The sequence below is a fragment of the Arachis duranensis genome, chromosome 10, assembly GCF_000817695.3.
Source record: "Arachis duranensis cultivar V14167 chromosome 10, aradu.V14167.gnm2.J7QH, whole genome shotgun sequence".
Classification (NCBI taxonomy): Eukaryota; Viridiplantae; Streptophyta; class Magnoliopsida; order Fabales; family Fabaceae; genus Arachis; species Arachis duranensis.
The window spans coordinates 104,952,149-104,970,915 of record NC_029781.3 but is presented as its reverse complement, the minus strand read 5'-3'; the positions used below and the strand labels follow the sequence as shown (position 1 = coordinate 104,970,915).

Below are 18,767 nucleotides of genomic sequence, written 5' to 3'. Positions count from 1 at the left end.
TTATTCTAGACTTTTAACTATTCATTTATATATTTAACACAAAATAAAACTAAAAAGAATTAATAGTCAAGATTGGTTAAAGACGGTAGCTTTTTTAAAATAAAAAAGTTTATAAATTGTAAATATGGTTATGATACGTGACTAATGATTGATATATAATGCATTATACTTTACATATAATAAATGATAAATTTTAGAATACATTTAATGTCAATTTAGAATTTTTAAGTTTATTGTTTTGAGTTATAATTATGAAACAAGCTTTTCAAATAGGCTCGTGAGTTTGTCGATTTTTTTTTACCCACAGTATTCTTAACCCGACAGGTCAATAACTAATCCGTCATTGATCTGAATTCTATTTAAAGATATATCGCTGATTAATGAATTGTTGCATATATAAGGCAAAATTCGAATCCTAGACTTGTCGAATTCTAAACAGGTCGAACTTAAATATGAAAAAAACCTATAAAAAATAATAACCCTAAATTTAAGACTTTGAACCATCTATTTATAACATAAATCAAGCTTGTCAAAACTAAAGTTCAGTTCCAACTCGGCCCATTTTCATCCCTAATTATTAAGTTTGCAACCCTCCTTTAGTCGTCTTCCTTCAACTCCCACCTTAGTCCTTCCTTATTCATCTCCCAAACACAGTGATACCTCAAAAGTCAAAACATGCACTAATCAATAATCATCCAAACATACCGTTGAAGTTTGAAACCCTTCTCTTCTCTCCTCCCAACAAAACCTCCCGTTTCAACTTCAGCTACGAAGAAACAATTCAAATTCCCGCTTCCTTCTCCTTCCAGCCACTCCCTCCAACTAGCGTTAAGCTTTGATTTGGTAGTACTGCATTCTTTACTCTCTTTTCATACTAACTTGTTATTTGGAGTTTAAGCATGTCATTCATGAATTCTTTGTTGCATGCCCAATCTTCGCTCTGATACGATTATCGTTTTCTTTGTTTTCGGAAGAAAACTAGTGCCAAGATAAAGTTTACGATCGCAATTATGTGTCAAATGGGGTTGTGAATAATGTTTTAGGATAGCTCACAACCTGTTTGATAGAATGTGTCTGTTACAACTTACAACTATGGAGGTTATAGCTAAAACAAGCAAATGCATAGTGGTCCTTTTCATTCTATTTGTATATTGTTGAAGTCTTTGGAGAAACAACCAAAATGTTGAATAGTCTCCAAAGAATGTTGGAGTGCGTTACTTTTTTTTTACCGGACATGTGTTTGAAATATAAATGCAATGTGGATCTGAGTCTAGTATCTTGTTCTTTTACTATTCTCATATTTTGACAAAAGCTAAAAGAGCTATTTATATTCTCGTAGTAAATGTGCTTGTTGTCATTTGTCAGTCATATTAATATACATTGTGTACTGGAAGTAGGGATACTCTATTTATGTTAGTTAACTTCCACTTCAGAGTTCTGTTATAAAGACAATCCATTTGTTTTATAAACAAATGCAAACTGTTTCAACTATTTGCCTTAACTAACTTTCATATTGGGAATGCTACTTATCATGAAGTATTTTGATACAAATTGTATTTGGAAGCACTAATCCTTTTGGTAAATTGTCACACTAGAGTACATCATTATGATCACAAATCTCTTAATTAAAATCCATTTACTGTTTTTAAATCCTGTATTCAGTCAACATTTCCTCTGTGTTGTTACTTTTCGCTTACTATCTGTCCATTCTTATCCTTTTTCTGTTTAGGGAGGAATAGACAAACATTTTTTGGTGGTTGCCCCAGGGGTGCCCTTTCTGATAGCGATTTTTAAGCATTAAAAAAAGCCCTAGACTATATATAAGGTTAAATCTTGACTTCATGAGGTAAGTTTGCTCTACCCTTCAAAGCTTCTAAACATGAAAAAATGGGCTAGTTCTGCATGTGCATATATAATACTTCTCTGTTTTAAGGGTAACTAGGTAATTGAGTGCAATTCTTATGGGCCTCTATTGAATTTTCCTGATTGATGTTTTGCTGTGGCATTCCTTGCAAAACAGGGATTCAGATGGAGAAAATGCCAGGGATTGCAGAAGCTGATGAGTCACCAACTTCTCCTTCCCTACCAGATTCACCTTGGCCACCGACTTCACCTTCACTACCAGATTCACCTTGGCCACCAGCTTCACCTTCAGAACTCAATGTAGTGGCTGATATGGAAACGGCGCAAGTACCTCCTACAGAGCTTTCTATTATCCATAAGAAGGGGTTTGGGACCACAGGAAAGAGGATACAATTGCTTGCCAATCACTTCAAAGTTGATGTTACTGATCCAGATGCAATATTTTTCCAATATAGTGTATGTCAAATCTTTCTGTCGGAAATTTCCCTTATATCTCAGGCTTTGGCTGAACGAACATTTTCCAGGTTGCTATTACTACAGAAGATAAAAGAACTGTCGAAGGCAAGGGTATTGGGAGAAAATTGATTGATAGGCTTTGCCAAAATTACTCGTCTGAACTTGGTGATAAAAGGTTTGCCTATGATGGAGAGAGAACTTTGTATACAGTCGGTCCTTTGCCATTTGATAAGTTTGAGTTCAAAGTATTGCTTGAGGAATCATTTGCGAAGCAGTAAGTTTTTCATAGGACTTGGTTGATTGTGTCATTTTTTACCCTATAAAGCTTTTAATGTCTTCCAATCGTAGCCCTGGTGCTGATAATCCTGGTGCCAATGGAAGCCCTCATGAAGAAACCAAAAGGTCAAAGCATTCTTTTCAGTCCAAGGCATTCATAGTGGAGATAAGTTTTGCTGTCAAAATACCCCTGCGGTTCATTGCTCTTCCCCTAGAAGAGGTTGAGTCAGATACTAACTATCAGGATGCTTTGAGAGTGCTTGATATTGCACTGAGGCAGCAAGCAGCTAACAGGTTTGCCTAATGATAAACATAGCAGAAACTTTCTGTGATTTTCTTGAATGGAATTTAATCATAATCTGTTTTGTCTAACTTAGTTAAACTGCTTCTTGTGAGAATGTGAAGAGGGTGTCTCTTGGTAAGACAATCTTTTTTTCAAGATGATGCAAGGAACTTCAGTGAGATCGGAGGCAATTTGATGGCAGTTCGTGGTTTTCATTCTAGTTTTCGTCCAACGCTGGGTGGATTGTCTCTCAATATGGGTATGACTTCTCTAATATATATATTGAAATATTACCATAATAAAGATGTGTTCTTGTGTTTACACTCTTCATTTATTTACTTCCAGATGTGTCCACAACAGTGGTCTTAAAAGCTGGACCTGTAATTGAATTTCTTCTTTATAACCAGAATGTGAAGGAAACCCGTTACATTGACTGGGCAAAGGTGATAAACTTCTAATCTATTTACATAAGGTTCATCATGCAACATTAGTAAATTCCCCATAAGTTTTTTCTTTATTGGTAATCTACAGGCAAAAAAGGTGCTTAAAAATTTAAGAGTGCATGCAAAACATCGTAACCAGGAATTTAAAGTTTCCGGCTTGAGTGAGAAACCTTGCATTCAACAACTGTAAGTGCTTTTTTTTTTTAAAGTCAAGTATTTATACCTTGTTATTGGAATCTCAAAGAAAGGGGAGAATTATTTGTCTGATTTCTTCCTCAGTTTTAGCATGAAGTTGAGGAATGATGATGACAAAAATCAAGGGGAGACAGTCAATATTACTGTATATGAGTATTTTGCTAAACACCACAGCTTGAAGCTGACCTCTTCTGCTTATCTTCCATGCCTTGATGTTGGGAAGCCAAGCCGGCCTATTTATCTGCCTTTGGAGGTTTGCAAATTTTAATTCTTGCCTGGACCTTGTGTTTGGTTCAGTTATGTTATTTTGCCTTAGATATTAACTATTGATCTAATTGTACCTGATTATCTTGTTTCTCTATGCTTTACTTCGGCTGGAGTAGCTATGTTCTCTTGTTTCACTCCAGCGGTACACGAAGGCATTATCTCCAATTCAGAAAGCATCTTTAATTGAAAAATCACGCCAAAAACCTCAAGACAAGATTAAGACTCTGACAAATGTAAGCTTTATTTTTAGTGCTATCATGATATGCTGTTCCTTTTCTGTTTTTATATATATATTTTTTAATAAAAGAGCTGTTTTATTCTTGATAACATATGTATGGTCATTACAATTTCTTGTAGGCTGTAGGAAATAATTCCTATGATCATGACCCTGTACTTGCTGCATGTGGAATTTATGTTGACAAGAAATTGACTGAGGTTGAAGGTCGTGTTCTTGAGCCACCAAAGGTAAACATTGGTTTCTGGCATATTTCATATTTTTATGTGCACTATGGAGTTAGCAAGTAACAGATAGAAGAGAAAGTGGTTTAACTAAGCTGGTTTCAACAGATTACTTTAATTCCGAAAACTAATTCTCCTATGTCCTATAAAATTTTCTTTGACAGTTGAAGGTTGGAAAGAATGATGATTGCTTCCCCAATAATGGAAGGTGGAGTTTCAGTAAAAAGGTGTTTAATTATCCTTTCAACTAAAAAATAAATTGTTCCCTGTTTTTCAAATTTTGTTTAATATTTGAGTTGATATTTTCATAATTGATAATGCTCCCTTTCCTCTTGTCAGACACTTCTACAACCATCACACATTGATTACTGGGCTGTTGTCAACTTTTCTGCACGTTGTGATACCAGTTACTTATCGAGGGAGCTGATCAAATGTGGAATGAGCAAGGGCATTGTATGCTACCGTGCATCTATTTGATTATTTTGTTTTAAAATTTAAAATATTGATCATCCCTTTATGGGTTGTTTGTGAGTTGGGATTTTGAAGGAAAATGAAAGGAAAGGAAAGGCCTGTGGTGTTACACATCGAATCATTTGCACTACAAACCCTTCCCTCCCCTTGCCTCCAAAATCCCAACTTACAGACAATTCCTTACTCTGCATTTGATGACCACAATATAATTCTAGGTGAATGTTTACACAGAATATCGAACGCCCATATACTTTAATAGAAGAAGAACCACTGATGAAAAAATCTAGTGCTGTTGCAAGGGTTGAAAAGATGTTTGAGCGGCTTACGTCAAAGCTGACAAGAGAACCAAAGTTAATTCTCTGTGTCTTGCCAGAGAAGAAACATTGTGAAATTTATGGTATGTCTTCTGTCTAATTTGCAGCATTTCCTTTATATTTTTGTGTTTGTTTAATTGCTCAATTTTCTTTTGTCAAATCTTAGGGCCTTGGAAGAAGAAGTGTCTCAGTGATTTTGGTGTTGTCACACAGTGCATTTGTCCTCTCAAGATCACTGATCAATACCTTACAAATGTACTTCTTAAAATCAACTCTAAGGTAAGCAAGTTGTTATGAGCCATCTCCTTGCAGAAAATTGAGCTGTTGGGACATGATGTGATATTCTAAAGTAATTTATTACTGCAATATATTTGAAATAAAGAAAAGATTTTCGGTCTATGAAGGTACAACAACCTTTTCTTATAGGGGAGGCATACTAAAGTTGGGGAGTGAAAAAAAAATTCAGGAAGCCATCAACTTGATTACACTATTTTAGGAAATTACTGGGATATCTATGCTACCTACTAAAACAGATTGTTTACAATGCAGCCAAGATTTGAAAAATGATAAAACACATTCATTTCAATCCTTGCAACAAATTGAACTTTATGTGTATTAATAACATTTTGTTTCACTTTCATAATTTGTATACATGTCATTTATACAGCTTGGAGGAGTAAATTCTTTGCTGGCAATAGAGCACTCTGGGCATATACCCCTGATTAAAGATACCCCAACAATGATTTTGGGAATGGATGTCTCTCATGGTCCTCCTGGTCAGTCAAATCTTCCATCGATAGCAGCAGTAAGGCTATCTTTTCGTTCTTCTTTTATTTTTTGTAATAAGAATGTCGAGCTATAATTGTCTTGTAATGCAATTTGTATGTGTTTTCCATCGTTTGTTCTAAAGGATATATGTTTCTGTATGATGTTGGATTGTAGGTTGCAGGATCACGATGTTGGCCACTGATTTCAAGGTATAGAGCATCTGCAAGAACACAGTCATCTAAGGAGGAGATGATTGATGCCTTGTGCAAACCTGTGGATGAAGAGAATGATAATGGTATTATCAGGTTCGACTAAATATGTTAACGGGCTACCATGATATTTTGTGGTTAATAGGAAAAACACTCACATGTACTCTACTGAGTTTCATCCCATTTTATAGCCCTTCTAGTTTAGATGAAAGTGCAGTGCCTATAAAATATTTGGAACTTGCAAACAGGTTAACGAGTACAACAACCAAGTCTTATGCTACTAGGTTGGCTTGGCCAGTTAGTTCAAATGACATTACAATTCCTATGTTTGTGGTCAAACTATTAAATCTAAATCAAACTGGCAAACAGACCACATATATAATTAGATGACAATACTTGTTTCACTGATTTGTCCTTGTTCAATGATATGCATGCTTCCTCACTTTAAATTTAATATCTTTTCAAAGTATTTGATTTTTTTAAAATTATAAATAAATTAAAGAAAAAGGAAATAAAAGTTAGTGTAAAAAATAACAGGAACACATGAAACAGCCAGAGTATTAATTTTGAAATGAGATGTATGATAAACTAGTTTTATTGAAAATGAGATGTATTTCTGATACTGAGTTTTGGGAAGTTAATTTGTCTCTCCTGATTTGAAGTTCACAAGTTACTTTGGAATGAGATAAAGTTCAAGGAGAGTTTGTGCATGTTCCTTATTTATTCTTATATTGTATTTCCACATTTTCATAGTTTCATATATTGTAATGATCATTTCTCAATTCTTATCTTTGGTTCCAAGATATCAACTGTGAAATGGCCTCTTTCACTGCCCTTTTCCAACAGTGAAGTTTTTTGTTGGGTGTACCCAATAGCAGTGAATTACTAATCCGATATGACCATAAACAGAGTACTTGCTGCTTAAATTTAATTCCCATTTGCATAATTTAAGATAGAACTAATAATGTTCTATTTAATTGGGAAAATGTCACATCATTTTGCAGATTGAATATATATTATGGTAGTTGTTTAAGATTAATGTATCATATCATCTCTAAGAGTTATATCCAATATGCCTCTTTCTGTATCTAACAATGGGCATTCTCAACTGTTAATTGAATCCCGAAATCCGCATGTTAAGATTTTTGTCATTCATTGCAATTGTTTATTCCGTTTATACTCCATGATATCATATACAAGATGATAAGATTACATTATGATTTTTCCTTGCAGAGAATTGCTTCTAGATTTCTACGAATCAAGTGATAAATGTAAACCATCTCAAATTATTGTCTTCAGGTTCCATTCGATCACTTTTACATTCAATTTACATCCAGTAATATATGGTCTTCAGGTGAACTAAGCTGTTTGTAGGCCCATAGTAATAAGCTGGAAGGTACTGGTAGTGCTTACTACAATATGATATCTAAATATTAGTATACTTGTTCTGGTATTGGATGAGTGGTTTATAAAGTTTAAAGTATATGGATAAGGAGTCTGGTGTCTGGACTCACTTAGGTGCCTTAATTTCCATAAGTGCATGCTTTTTGGTTCATTTAATTCTAACCTATGGTTATATGTTCAGGGATGGAGTTAGTGAATCACAATTTAATCAGGTTTTGAATGTTGAGCTTAACCAGATAAAGAAGGTTACTCTGCAAGCCATTCATTGTTCTTTTTGATGATCTGATTTGTTGCTCATATCTTTGTAGCTAGTTACACTTGCACACTGTTCATAGTGCATCTTTGGGTTCGCTTATTTTGTTCTTGCCAAATAATTCTAAAGGCTCTCTGAAGCATTTTTCTGGAAAACAATTTTCAAAGCAAATAAGTTAATCCAAACATGCGAGATATTTAACGGTATCCCTTTTTTATGGTTCGTAATCCTAGGATGACGACAATGATGATCTTTTCTAATTATAGGCGTACGAACTTCTTGAGGCTGTCATTATTCCCAAGTTCACGGTAATTGTGGCGCAGAAGAATCATCATACGAAGTTGTTTCTAGCTAATGGTCCAGAAAATGTTCCTCCTGGTATGCTACTTCTCATGTGCCGGGTATTTTACTGGTACATTCAGTATCATCATCCCATTAATTGTTCTTTTCAGGGACTGTTGTTGACACAAAAATCACACATCCAAGGAATTATGATTTCTACATGTGTGCTCATCAAGGGATCCATGTAAGTTTACCTTGCATTCAGTGTAATATCTTACTTTGACTTAAATTTATGATATTTCATCCAATTTGGTTTGCCTTCTTGTTTTCCTCTCGAACAATAATAGGGAACTTCCAAGCCTGTGCATTATCATGTGCTGCTCGACGAGATCGGTTTCTCGGTAGATGGCTTACAAAATTTGATCCATTCGCTGTCTTATGTGTATGCATTCTTCCTACCTATTGCTTGATATTTTGACCTACCCCGCGACTCGTGCGCTTACTATTTTGTAATTTGTTTCAGGAACCAAAGGAGTACAATTGCAACCTCAATTGGTAATTCACCCTTGAGTTTATTTTCTGTACACCTCTAAAGAAAAAAAATATCAACTTGAAAAAAAAAACATGTTTAAACTTTGTTTCATTGCTTTTCTCCAGTGGCACCTATATGCTATGCACACCATGCTGCAGCTCAGATGGGGCAAATGTTAAATTTTGATGATTTGTCAGAAAAATCTTCAGATGTTACTTCAGAGGGAAACATTCCCATTCCAGAGCTTCCAAGGTTGCATAGGAATGTCAAGAGTACCATGTTCTTCTGTTGAGAGCCCTTAAATTAGAACACATTTTGAGTGGCCATTGAAACCGTAAATATGAAAGCTGTATAGTTGGTAATACATGCAAATACACCATTCCCAGATTTTGTTTGACTTTGACCGATAGAGGTAGAAGATATCTGTGCTCTTTGGTTAGTGAAAAGATTTTGGGAACCACATGACCTTTATGGGGGGCTTTGTTCATGATAATTTTGAGGTCATTTTGGATACTCCTTTAGCTTGTTTTATATGCAGGTATTACTTGAAAGTCATTTCATTGTCTGAAGAGGTAAGCTTCTATTCTTTGTTCTCTCAGTGATTTTTGTGAAAAATTACATGAATGAAACGTAATTTATTTAAAGGTGTAACAATTTGCTTATATTTACATTGGTATTATTTAAGCATAACTCATCTAGCTCCGCCATTCTTTGCTACTCCTATTGAAAACACTTAAATCAATTTCACATAGAAAAATGTTGTAATTAGTATATTACTATATTTATATATTTATAGTTTGCCCTTATTATTCATTAAATTTAATATTATATTAAGACAGAATCAAAACTTAACCCTTAAAGAATTTGAGATTCTATAGAAATCATTTTTTACATATTTAAAGATTTGAATCCGAGATTCTTAGTTAAGAGAAAAAAGTATTTACCACTTTATTTTCAAACTATTGAAATATGCTAAAGTGCATTTTAAAAAAATATGTCTGAAATTCTAAATCTAAGATAAAATTTTGGATGAAAAACAGTACACTTGAGTTGACCAACTCATTCAATAACTAGACCCACTTCAAGTCGCATCTTAAGTGCTAACTACAACCTAAATGAGATAGCAAGTTTTGTCTTTTTCCAACATTTTGTTTGTTTAAGCCACAACATTCAGCAACTTTTTATTTTATTATTATTATTTTTGACATTGTTATGGCACCTTGTTTCTGAAGATACTAGAAAATGAGAGTAGAAATCAAGAAAAAGAGTAGCTAGCCAATTTGCCTACTTCATTCCATACCATGTCTCTTTCTATCTTGTACGAAAAAAGATACTTATACAAAATTAGTTATGTGACTCCTCTAGATTACAATAAATAAATAAAGAAAATGCTGCTTTAAATTCAATTGGTAAAAACAACCTATGAGGAGGTACTAAATAAATACATGCTGAAAAAGGATCAAAATTGAAAATTGCACCCATCACAACTCACAAGTAGGTTTCACAATTCACACGCATTCATAATAATTTAATTCAATTGATAGACTTTTGATACCTACTTTTGTTATGCAGTGTGCCTAAGCAGCAAAACCCACACCCATAGTTTTCCTTTTCACTTTCAAATTTCAATATTGACTTAGACTACTACCAAAACCCAAATTTCAATTTCACTTATCTATAGACTATAGAGAATTATATATTATATATATATAAGAGTTGCTTTTGGTTAAGAAAAAAAATCATATAAATAAAGAGATAAAGAGATAAAAAAGTTGTGCCTTTTTCCCCTTAGACCGAGTCTTCGAGAAGCACAAAAAAATATTATACAAAACTAGTGTTCCAATAATTTATACATATTTTCACATTTAAACAAATTTTGTTTCTATCTTTATATTTTATCTTTTATCTCTAAAATACAACACAATTTTGGTTTTAAGATTTTATCTCGATTCTCATGTTAACACCTTAACTCTTAATTTTCATTCATAAATTATGTTTAATATTGATAAACACTTAAAAGTAGGGTTGTCAAACACGATAATCTGACCATTTAAATTTGGCCCGTTAAGTCTGTGGATTAAATGGGTTGGTCTGTTTAAATTTGTTTTATTAGCGGACTAGAATTTTTTAGTCTGGATTGTTTATGATTAGTTCGATAGGTTAAATGGGCCAGTCCATTTATTATTTAATTTTATTTTTTGAAAAATATTTTGACAAAAAATATCACTTTTAGGTAAAAAAAAATTTTAAAATAATATTTTTTTAGTTGATGTGTCGGATTTTCGAATCAAATCGAAAGAAATATCGTCTAACAGTACTGCTTTTTTTGAAAAAATATATATAAAAAAATAAACAAACTACCTGTTTAGTCCGTTATTTTTTTCGGATTAATTGAGTTCAGCTCGTTTAATCTAAAATTTAAATAAACTTAATTTTAAAGACAAAATTTACTTATTTAAATAAATAAACATACTGATCCATAAATTTAACCCATTTTAACTCTCCTACTTAAAAGTTGTATTTAGAAATATTAGCATTAGTATATTATTTGTTTATTACAACTCCAACTGCTGTCCGATGTGGACAACCAATTGCTGCCTTTGTACCATTCCCTTACGTGTCCAACACATTCTTGAGTCAACCAACATCATTCAATTCATTGTACTCCAAATAATAAATAAAATAACATATTTTAATGGCCTATATTAAATTATTAACTATTAGGCTTCCAAATTCCCAACTAACTTACTATTAGCCGAAATTTTTCGTTCTTAACAAATTTTAATTATTAAATTAATTTTTAAACTTTTATTTTAGTTAGATAAATCACTTCTCATATCAAATTATTCATTTATACAAAGACATTAAACTAAAAACTTAAAAATATTTTGAAACGGTTATATTTTTATTAAATAACAATGAGAATTGATTATTCTAATTTTTTTAACAAAATAAAAAAAGTTAAAAAGTAATTTAATAATTAAAATTTAAATTTATTTTCCTNCTCTATTCTAACAAACAATTATACTCTTCTTATTCTTCTTCTTCTACACACACCAATATTTTATTTCCAACTACAAAGAAAGCTCTGTTTATTCTTCATTCTTCAAAATCCTTGTGATCTTTGTTTTCTAAACATTTTTCCATGATGGGCACCTTGCTCCAACTCTACCCTTTTCTCTTCCTATTCCTATTCCTTCCAATCCTAAACACAGTTTTATCACAACCTCAACAACTCTTTTATTCTGGATTCAATCATATTCCTGGAACCAACTTATCCCTGACTGGAATAGCGAAAATTGATGACAAAAATGGAATCTTGAAGCTCACAAACGAAACAAGTAGATTAATTGGGCATGCCTTTTACCCAATCCCATTTCAGTTCAAGAATAACAATGGCAGCAGAACCTTCTCATTCTCTTCATCATTTGCAATTGCCATTGTTCCTGAGTATCCAAAGCTTGGTGGCCATGGCTTGGCTTTCACCATTTCAGCTTCCATGGATACTCTCAACCATGCACTTCCAAGCCAGTATCTTGGCCTACTCAACTCAACCAACATTGGAAACTTCTCCAACCACCTTTTTGCCGTCGAATTCGACACTGTCCAGGACTTCGAATTCGGCGACATAAATGATAACCATGTTGGTATAAACATCAACAACTTGGTTTCCAATGTTTCTTGTAATGCAAGTTACTACGCCGAAGGCGAAGGCGAAGGAAAACTTGAAAATCTAAACCTTAAGGGTGGTAAACCACTCATGGTTTGGGTTGATTATGATTCTGTTAAGAGTTTGATAAGTGTTACACTCTCTCCTTCTTCTACAAAACCAAAGAAACCAACTTTGTCATATTCATTGGACCTCTCACCAATCTTTCATGAGAGAATGTATGTTGGATTCTCTGCTTCAACGGGTTTGCTTGCAAGCTCCCATTATGTCTTGGGTTGGAGCTTCAAGATCAATGGAACTGCTCCAACACTTGATCTCGATTCGCTTCCGAAGCTTCCGGGTCCCAAGAAGAAGCAAACTCCCATGGTTGTTGGGGTTTCAGTTGCTACTTCATTCATTGCTCTGTTTTCTCTGTTTCTTGGATTTTACTTGTTCTGGAAAATCAAGAATGCTGATGTTATTGAGCCATGGGAGCTTGAGATTGGGCCTCACAGGTACTCTCTGATTCATAAAGTCTGCTAAGGATTCTTTGTTTTCTGTCTGTTTGTGTTTTTGGTATTTTCTGTTTCCAGAATTTTGTTAAAAAGGATATAAAACTATAATAGAAAAAAGACAAAAAAAAGGGAAGTTTTTCATGGTTTTTGTTTGTTTTCCTTCACAAAATCCTGAAAATAGAAAACAGAAAATGTTTTAACAACCAAACGGACTCTAAATTTCTTAAAACTATGACTAATTCTTGGAAAAATTGTTGTATTCAATATTTGTGTTTGTATTTGTGCAACATTATAGATACTCATATAAAGAGCTCAAGAAAGCTACAAAGGGTTTCAAGGACAAGGGGCTACTTGGTCAAGGAGGATTCGGCAGAGTTTACAAAGGAACTCTGCCGAATTCCAAGAACCAAGTAGCTGTGAAGAGAGTATCACATGAGTCAAAACAAGGTCTTAGAGAATTTGTGTCAGAAATCGCCAGCATCGGCCGGCTTCGCCACCGGAACTTGGTCCAATTGCTCGGCTGGTGCCGCCGCCGTGGCGACCTCCTACTTGTGTATGATTTCATGGAAAATGGTAGCCTAGACAAGTACTTATTCGACGAGCCGAAAACCATCCTAAGATGGCAAGAAAGGTTCAAGATCATAAAGGATGTTGCTTCAGCACTTTTATATCTCCATGAAGGATATGAACAAGTGGTGATTCATAGAGATGTTAAAGCTAGTAATGTTCTTTTAGATAGTGAAATGAATGGAAGGCTTGGAGATTTTGGTTTAGCAAGATTGTATGAACATGGTGGTCATCCTAGCACAACAAGGGTGGTTGGAACATTAGGTTATTTGGCACCTGAGTTGCCAAGAACAGGAAAAGCCACTCCTAGCACTGATGTTTATGCATTTGGTGCATTAATGCTTGAAGTGGCATGTGGGGTTAGGCCTGTTGATCCAAGAAAGGCACAACATGAGGATTTGGTTTTGGTGGATTGGGTTTGGAAGATGTACAAAGAAGGGAAGCTACTTGATGTTGTGGACCCAAATTTGAATGGTGATTTTGATGAGAGGGAGATTGTTATGGTTCTCAAATTAGGCCTAATGTGTTCAAATGGTGCACCAAATTCTAGGCCTAGCATGAGGCAAGTGACTAGGTATTTGGATGGAGAAAATTTGTTGCCTGATTCATTGATGAAGCCTCATCATAATAACCAAGAGGGTTTTGATGAGTTCTTGAATCCATTTGGGTCTTCTTTTAATAGTTCAGATAATATTGGCATGTATGCTAGTTTTCCTTCATTCACTAATTCCCCTGTTTTTACTCCTATTGGTAGGAGAGAAACAAGTTGAGTTTCTTTCTCCATTGTATTTTGTAGTAATGGATATAGTTCTTAATAGTTTTTTGGTTTTGTGTCTTATAATTGTAGAGAGAAAGTTATGATCATGAATCATGATGATGAGGGAGTTAAATCCCAAACCATGAAAGTTTCTATTTTGGTTCTGTTCCTCAACATTGGCACCATGATTCTAAAAATCAGACTGGACCGGACGGTCAAACCGATTCAATCGGAAACCAATGATAAAAATAGTCCAATTCACTATTTATAACCGTTAAAAAAATCGTTTAAAAACTGTAGAACCAACTGAAAATTGATCGATTAAACCAAACCGATAAACTAATAATTAGAAAAGTTTAATGATCGGTCCGACCAATCCAATTGTTTATGCCTTTCATGAATTTTTCTTCAGCTCATGACATAGCCTAATTTGTTGCTTTTTATTAGATGAACAATTTTGTATATTTTTGTAAGATTCTTATTATGATAATCTTAAAATTGATGGTAAGAATTTATATTTAATATAATCACCGAAAATTTTAATTAGACTGATGTATTTTTATTGACGATGTAATTCATGATTAAGGATCACATTCAAATCAAAATTTTGTTGACTTTCTATAGTGAAACTTAAATGTCTTACAATATCAAAACTATAGCATATTTCATATTTTTCTTTTCTTTTTTAGGACGTCACTTAGTGGATTGTACAGTTATACACAGATAGGGATAAAATTCTTGTTATTTCCTTTAGCAGCATCATCATTAGTATTCGACAGATACCTTAATCCAATTTATAGACTATCTTTTTTGTGTGGTTGACAATCATGTTTTGATATTATTGTTAAGTATTTAAAAAAAAAAAAGAAAAATCAAACATTAAAATATAGAATAAAGTGATAATTAGGTGTCTGAAGATTTTAACTTAGAACTAATTAGTCTCTAGAAAAAAAGTATTAATTTGGTCTTTCACAAATGGCAGACGCATAACGCGTTATATTTTTCTAGCAATTTATCACGTAAAATTTAATGATGATGTTTATATATATGGTTAACTACTGTAACATGTCTATTTATAAAAATTTATAATATAAATAATAATTTTTGGAATGAAACTTCACCTGTTTTAATAGGATTCGTGATAAATAAAAAGCAGTTAATAAAGATTATATGAAAACTCCAAAAATAATAAATACTTTATTGTCCAAAATTATATCGTTTTCATGTTCATTTGACAGAAATAAGACATGCTGTAAATAACAAAATACATGACCAAATTCGTTTCATTTTGCATTATCCATTGACGGAAGGACATACATGTCCACTCTTTATTATCATAAAGAACTTAATTGATACTTTAAAAAAATTAATTAATCTTGGGTTGAAATTTTCAAAAATCTAATTGATACTTTATTCTAAAATATAATTTCAAAGATAGAAAAATCACTCATTTTAAATACAATATGATGTATATCATATTATTCAATATAAAACTTTAGCCACCCCATAATATCAAGTACATGAGAGTGCAATATTGACAAAGCAAATTCAAGAAATTTCTAAATGTTTAAATATGTATAAATCTTTAAAATATATTTACGTGTATCGTATATGGTATATCATGTATTTCTGCCATTTAAATTTTGGTGTGGCCATCTCAATATGTATATCATTGGTATTGTAGATTATAAACTCATCAAACTATGAATTTCTTTGGTCAATTAACTCTCTTGTCGTCAATATGATTATAGAGTATAGAGTGTAGACTCATCTATCTTTAAGTCATACTTCGAAGACTTATTTCAGTTTTTTTTTTTTTTTTAAGGAAATGTGAATTATAATATGAATAAAGCATGTAATATTTAAGTTATTCTTCCACTTTTCTAGCAAAGAAGACTAAGTAAAATAAATAAAAAAGAGAATGATAGAGTTTTGGGTTTGACCAATAGAATATTAGAATTTGCCACACTTACTATTTCTTGATGGTGCCAGTCATGGAGATTGGAGTAAAAACTTTCTATAAATATTTTCTTTTTTATGAAAAGGAATTCTTTTGTAAATACTAAAAATTAATTATCACGTATTTATTTGTATTTATATATATTACTTTACTTATTTTTAATAAAATAATCAAATTAATTATGACAAAACAAGGAAACTCTTTTATAGATACTAAATTTTTATTTTTATATAGTAATTAATTAATGAATTTTTTTTGCACACATTTAATATGATTTTTTAAGAAAATGATTAAGAAAGCAAGAAATAAAAAATCTAAAGAATTTAGGGTGTGTTTTATTTGTAAAAATATTTTTTATTTTAGAATTTTGTGAATAAGTTCGGGAAAACAAAAAATAGAATTTAATTATCCAGTGTTCACTATTTGAATCACAAAATTTTAAAAATAAAAAATAAGCCCTTGTGTTTTCAATAAATTTTAAAAAAATAAAAAACTTATTTTTCAACAAAATTTTCATTTTTCTTTTCTATCTTGGTTAGTTAGACCATTGTTTAAATTGTATAATGAAGAGAAATGTTTTGTTTGTATATTTTTTTTTCCTCTCATTTCTTGGTTGGTTATATGTTCTTATATTTCTCTCTTATTTTTTTGGTTGAACATATTTTCTTATCTTTTATCAGATATTGTATCGATTCTCATCTTACTTCTAGAATATAAAACCTACCTACATTATGTTTGGGTTGTGTCGACATATATTATTGTGTCTAACATCTAAATCTTCTCCATGACTAAAAATCTATCCATGCTGTTACAAAATTTCTAATCTCTCCCTCTCACCAAAACCTATAAACTAAAAACTAGAGCGTATTTAATTGCATTTTTATTTTTTTATTTTTTTTTCAGAATTTTATGGAAAAAAGAATATGAAAACAAAAAATAGAATTTATTATTTTTATTATTTGTTCGTTTTTTTCACAATCTTAAAAATAAAAAATATTAAAATCAAAATAGAAAATAAAAACGAAAACCGCCACGAAGGTAAAGTCAACTTGTATATGAACTTGCCACTAATGCGGCTGCTACTTAGATAATGATCTTTCAAACATGATCAACTGTCCCACTCCCATCTGAAGAGAATAAATCACTTATCAACCTCAAAATAAAACAGGAACCATTATTGTGTATAAGATAGTGATAGCCTTTGAACCTTTACTTTAAAAACAACATGGTTGATGACTTCCTTGGAAAGATAATTAATAGGGAGATTCAGTGATGTTAGGTGAGATATTGGGGTTGAAAATTCAGCATTTCAGCTTGACCTAAATTCAGTTTTAAATGAATCAATCTTTTGAGGACAATCATGGCAACTGACAATTAGAGCTTAAAACATGACCATGAAATAAATAAATAAATATACTTAATCCAGATTTAGTTGTCAAGAAACATGATTATTTATAAGCAATTGTTATATGTATGTTCCAATCACCAAACCATTCAATTAGAAGGAAATCGCCTGTAATTAAAATTGAAATTTTTTATATAACAAAATTGTAGTCTCCCGATCCTCACCTACAGGTTTCGGGTTCGAGTCTTGTTCCTAATTTCGGAAAAAAAAATTTTGCAGCACAAAAATACTTGCATCATACAACACTATAGGAAGGATTATCACAATATCACATTCTGTAAGTTGTTATAAATCTCTCTCAATTGAGCAAAATCCAGATAAGCTAATAGTATAATCAATCATAATAATGTTTGAATAATACATGATTATATTAAACAAGTTGACCAATCAATACAGAACTATCTATAAGCCACTGTTCCCAGTCCTCTTCTGAGTCTTCAATGCAATCAGTAAACTGTATTGTTAAAGCTACTGCAAAATATTATGATCGTTTCTTTGCTTACATCTTCAATGCAGCTCTTGCCATGGCCAAGGCACCATCAAAACTTCGGTTTCCACCGATAAATCCACTCATGTGGACAAATACACAGCCAGGAAGGCCACATTCCTTGGACAGTTCATCATCCCTAAGACCCCGCCATTGCGATGGTAGAGGCTTACGGCTCTCAAACCTATCCGGAGATACTGCAACAGCCTGCACTCGCCACTGTTGGCTTCTTTCATCCTGTTAAATGAAAAATCAGAATTACGGTAACCTAATAACCTTAGTGACGAAGTTTAAAACCTAAGCCCTCCAACTGAAATACTTTGAACCTAACCAGCTCAAAACCAAGCCCTTGTTGCCATTTAACATTATTGCACATTAGTCATTTTAAATTCATGACTGCCTCCTTTTATAAGCTGCAAGTCTTGGTGTTCTTTTCGAACCAACTATGTTTTCGTTCTTCAAGTTTCCTCCTTAACATGCAATGTAGAATTAGATCATACTTCCAGCATACATTGACACTTTCAGACAGACCGTAACATCAAGGTCAGAGATTGGACTTATAGATATACTGAACAGCTAATTTTTGAATGATTTTGAACTTCTCAATTGCAGAAATTCTGCTCCTAAAACAAAATATTTATTACACGGAAGTGATTTTGAGCTACTTGGACCAATGTAAAGACCACATTAGTCATTTTGAATTTTTCTCATCAGTCTATCGTTTTTAGGAGGCTTCTTGAAGACTAGAGGCCTAAAATGAAACTGGTAAAAAGAAAATGAAAATTCAAGTATGTACCTGATATAGAACATATTTAATGGGAGGGTCAATTTTCATCTCCCCCTCAAGCTCAAATAAGTGAAGCTTCCACTGCAGAAAACAATTGAAGTTAAACATCTACGAACAACGAAGGCATATATATGTGCAACCTAGCACCCAAGAATGATAGAGTGA

At 32.6% G+C, this 18,767-nt stretch overlaps 3 protein-coding genes across 3 annotated transcripts in view; 2 read left to right on the top strand and 1 right to left on the bottom strand.

Annotated features, from left to right (window-relative positions):
• The first annotated feature begins 555 nt into the window (after window positions 1-555).
• On the top strand, window positions 556-8,988 carry LOC107471808 (protein argonaute 16). The gene is made up of 23 exons (XM_016091301.3): window positions 556-843; window positions 2,021-2,319; window positions 2,388-2,593; window positions 2,668-2,889; window positions 3,001-3,137; window positions 3,224-3,321; window positions 3,410-3,507; window positions 3,601-3,769; window positions 3,900-4,016; window positions 4,141-4,248; window positions 4,407-4,469; window positions 4,582-4,695; window positions 4,945-5,110; window positions 5,194-5,306; window positions 5,695-5,832; window positions 5,970-6,100; window positions 7,238-7,303; window positions 7,590-7,653; window positions 7,928-8,039; window positions 8,114-8,187; window positions 8,291-8,385; window positions 8,467-8,498; window positions 8,601-8,988. Exons 2-23 carry the CDS (start codon window positions 2,029-2,031, stop codon window positions 8,765-8,767), a joined length of 2,781 nt encoding a protein of 926 aa, XP_015946787.1. The 5' UTR covers window positions 556-843; window positions 2,021-2,028; the 3' UTR covers window positions 8,768-8,988.
• A 2,574-nt stretch (window positions 8,989-11,562) lies between these two features.
• Window positions 11,563-13,976, top strand: LOC107471809 (L-type lectin-domain containing receptor kinase S.4-like). The gene is made up of 2 exons (XM_016091302.3): window positions 11,563-12,639; window positions 12,935-13,976. The coding sequence occupies exons 1-2, from the start codon at window positions 11,621-11,623 to the stop codon at window positions 13,974-13,976; spliced, it is 2,061 nt and encodes a 686-aa protein (XP_015946788.1). The 5' UTR covers window positions 11,563-11,620.
• Window positions 13,977-17,578: 3,602 nt separating this feature from the next.
• The window catches only part of LOC107471810 (uncharacterized), a 5,282-nt gene continuing 4,093 nt past the window's right edge, over window positions 17,579-18,767 (bottom strand). The window contains exons 6-7 of the mRNA XM_016091303.3: window positions 18,612-18,683; window positions 17,579-18,052 (exon numbers count right to left, since the gene is read on the bottom strand). Of these exons, the coding sequence (XP_015946789.1) occupies window positions 17,828-18,052; window positions 18,612-18,683 (297 nt within the window). The 3' untranslated portion in view covers window positions 17,579-17,827. The remainder of the gene's footprint in view (window positions 18,053-18,611; window positions 18,684-18,767) is intronic.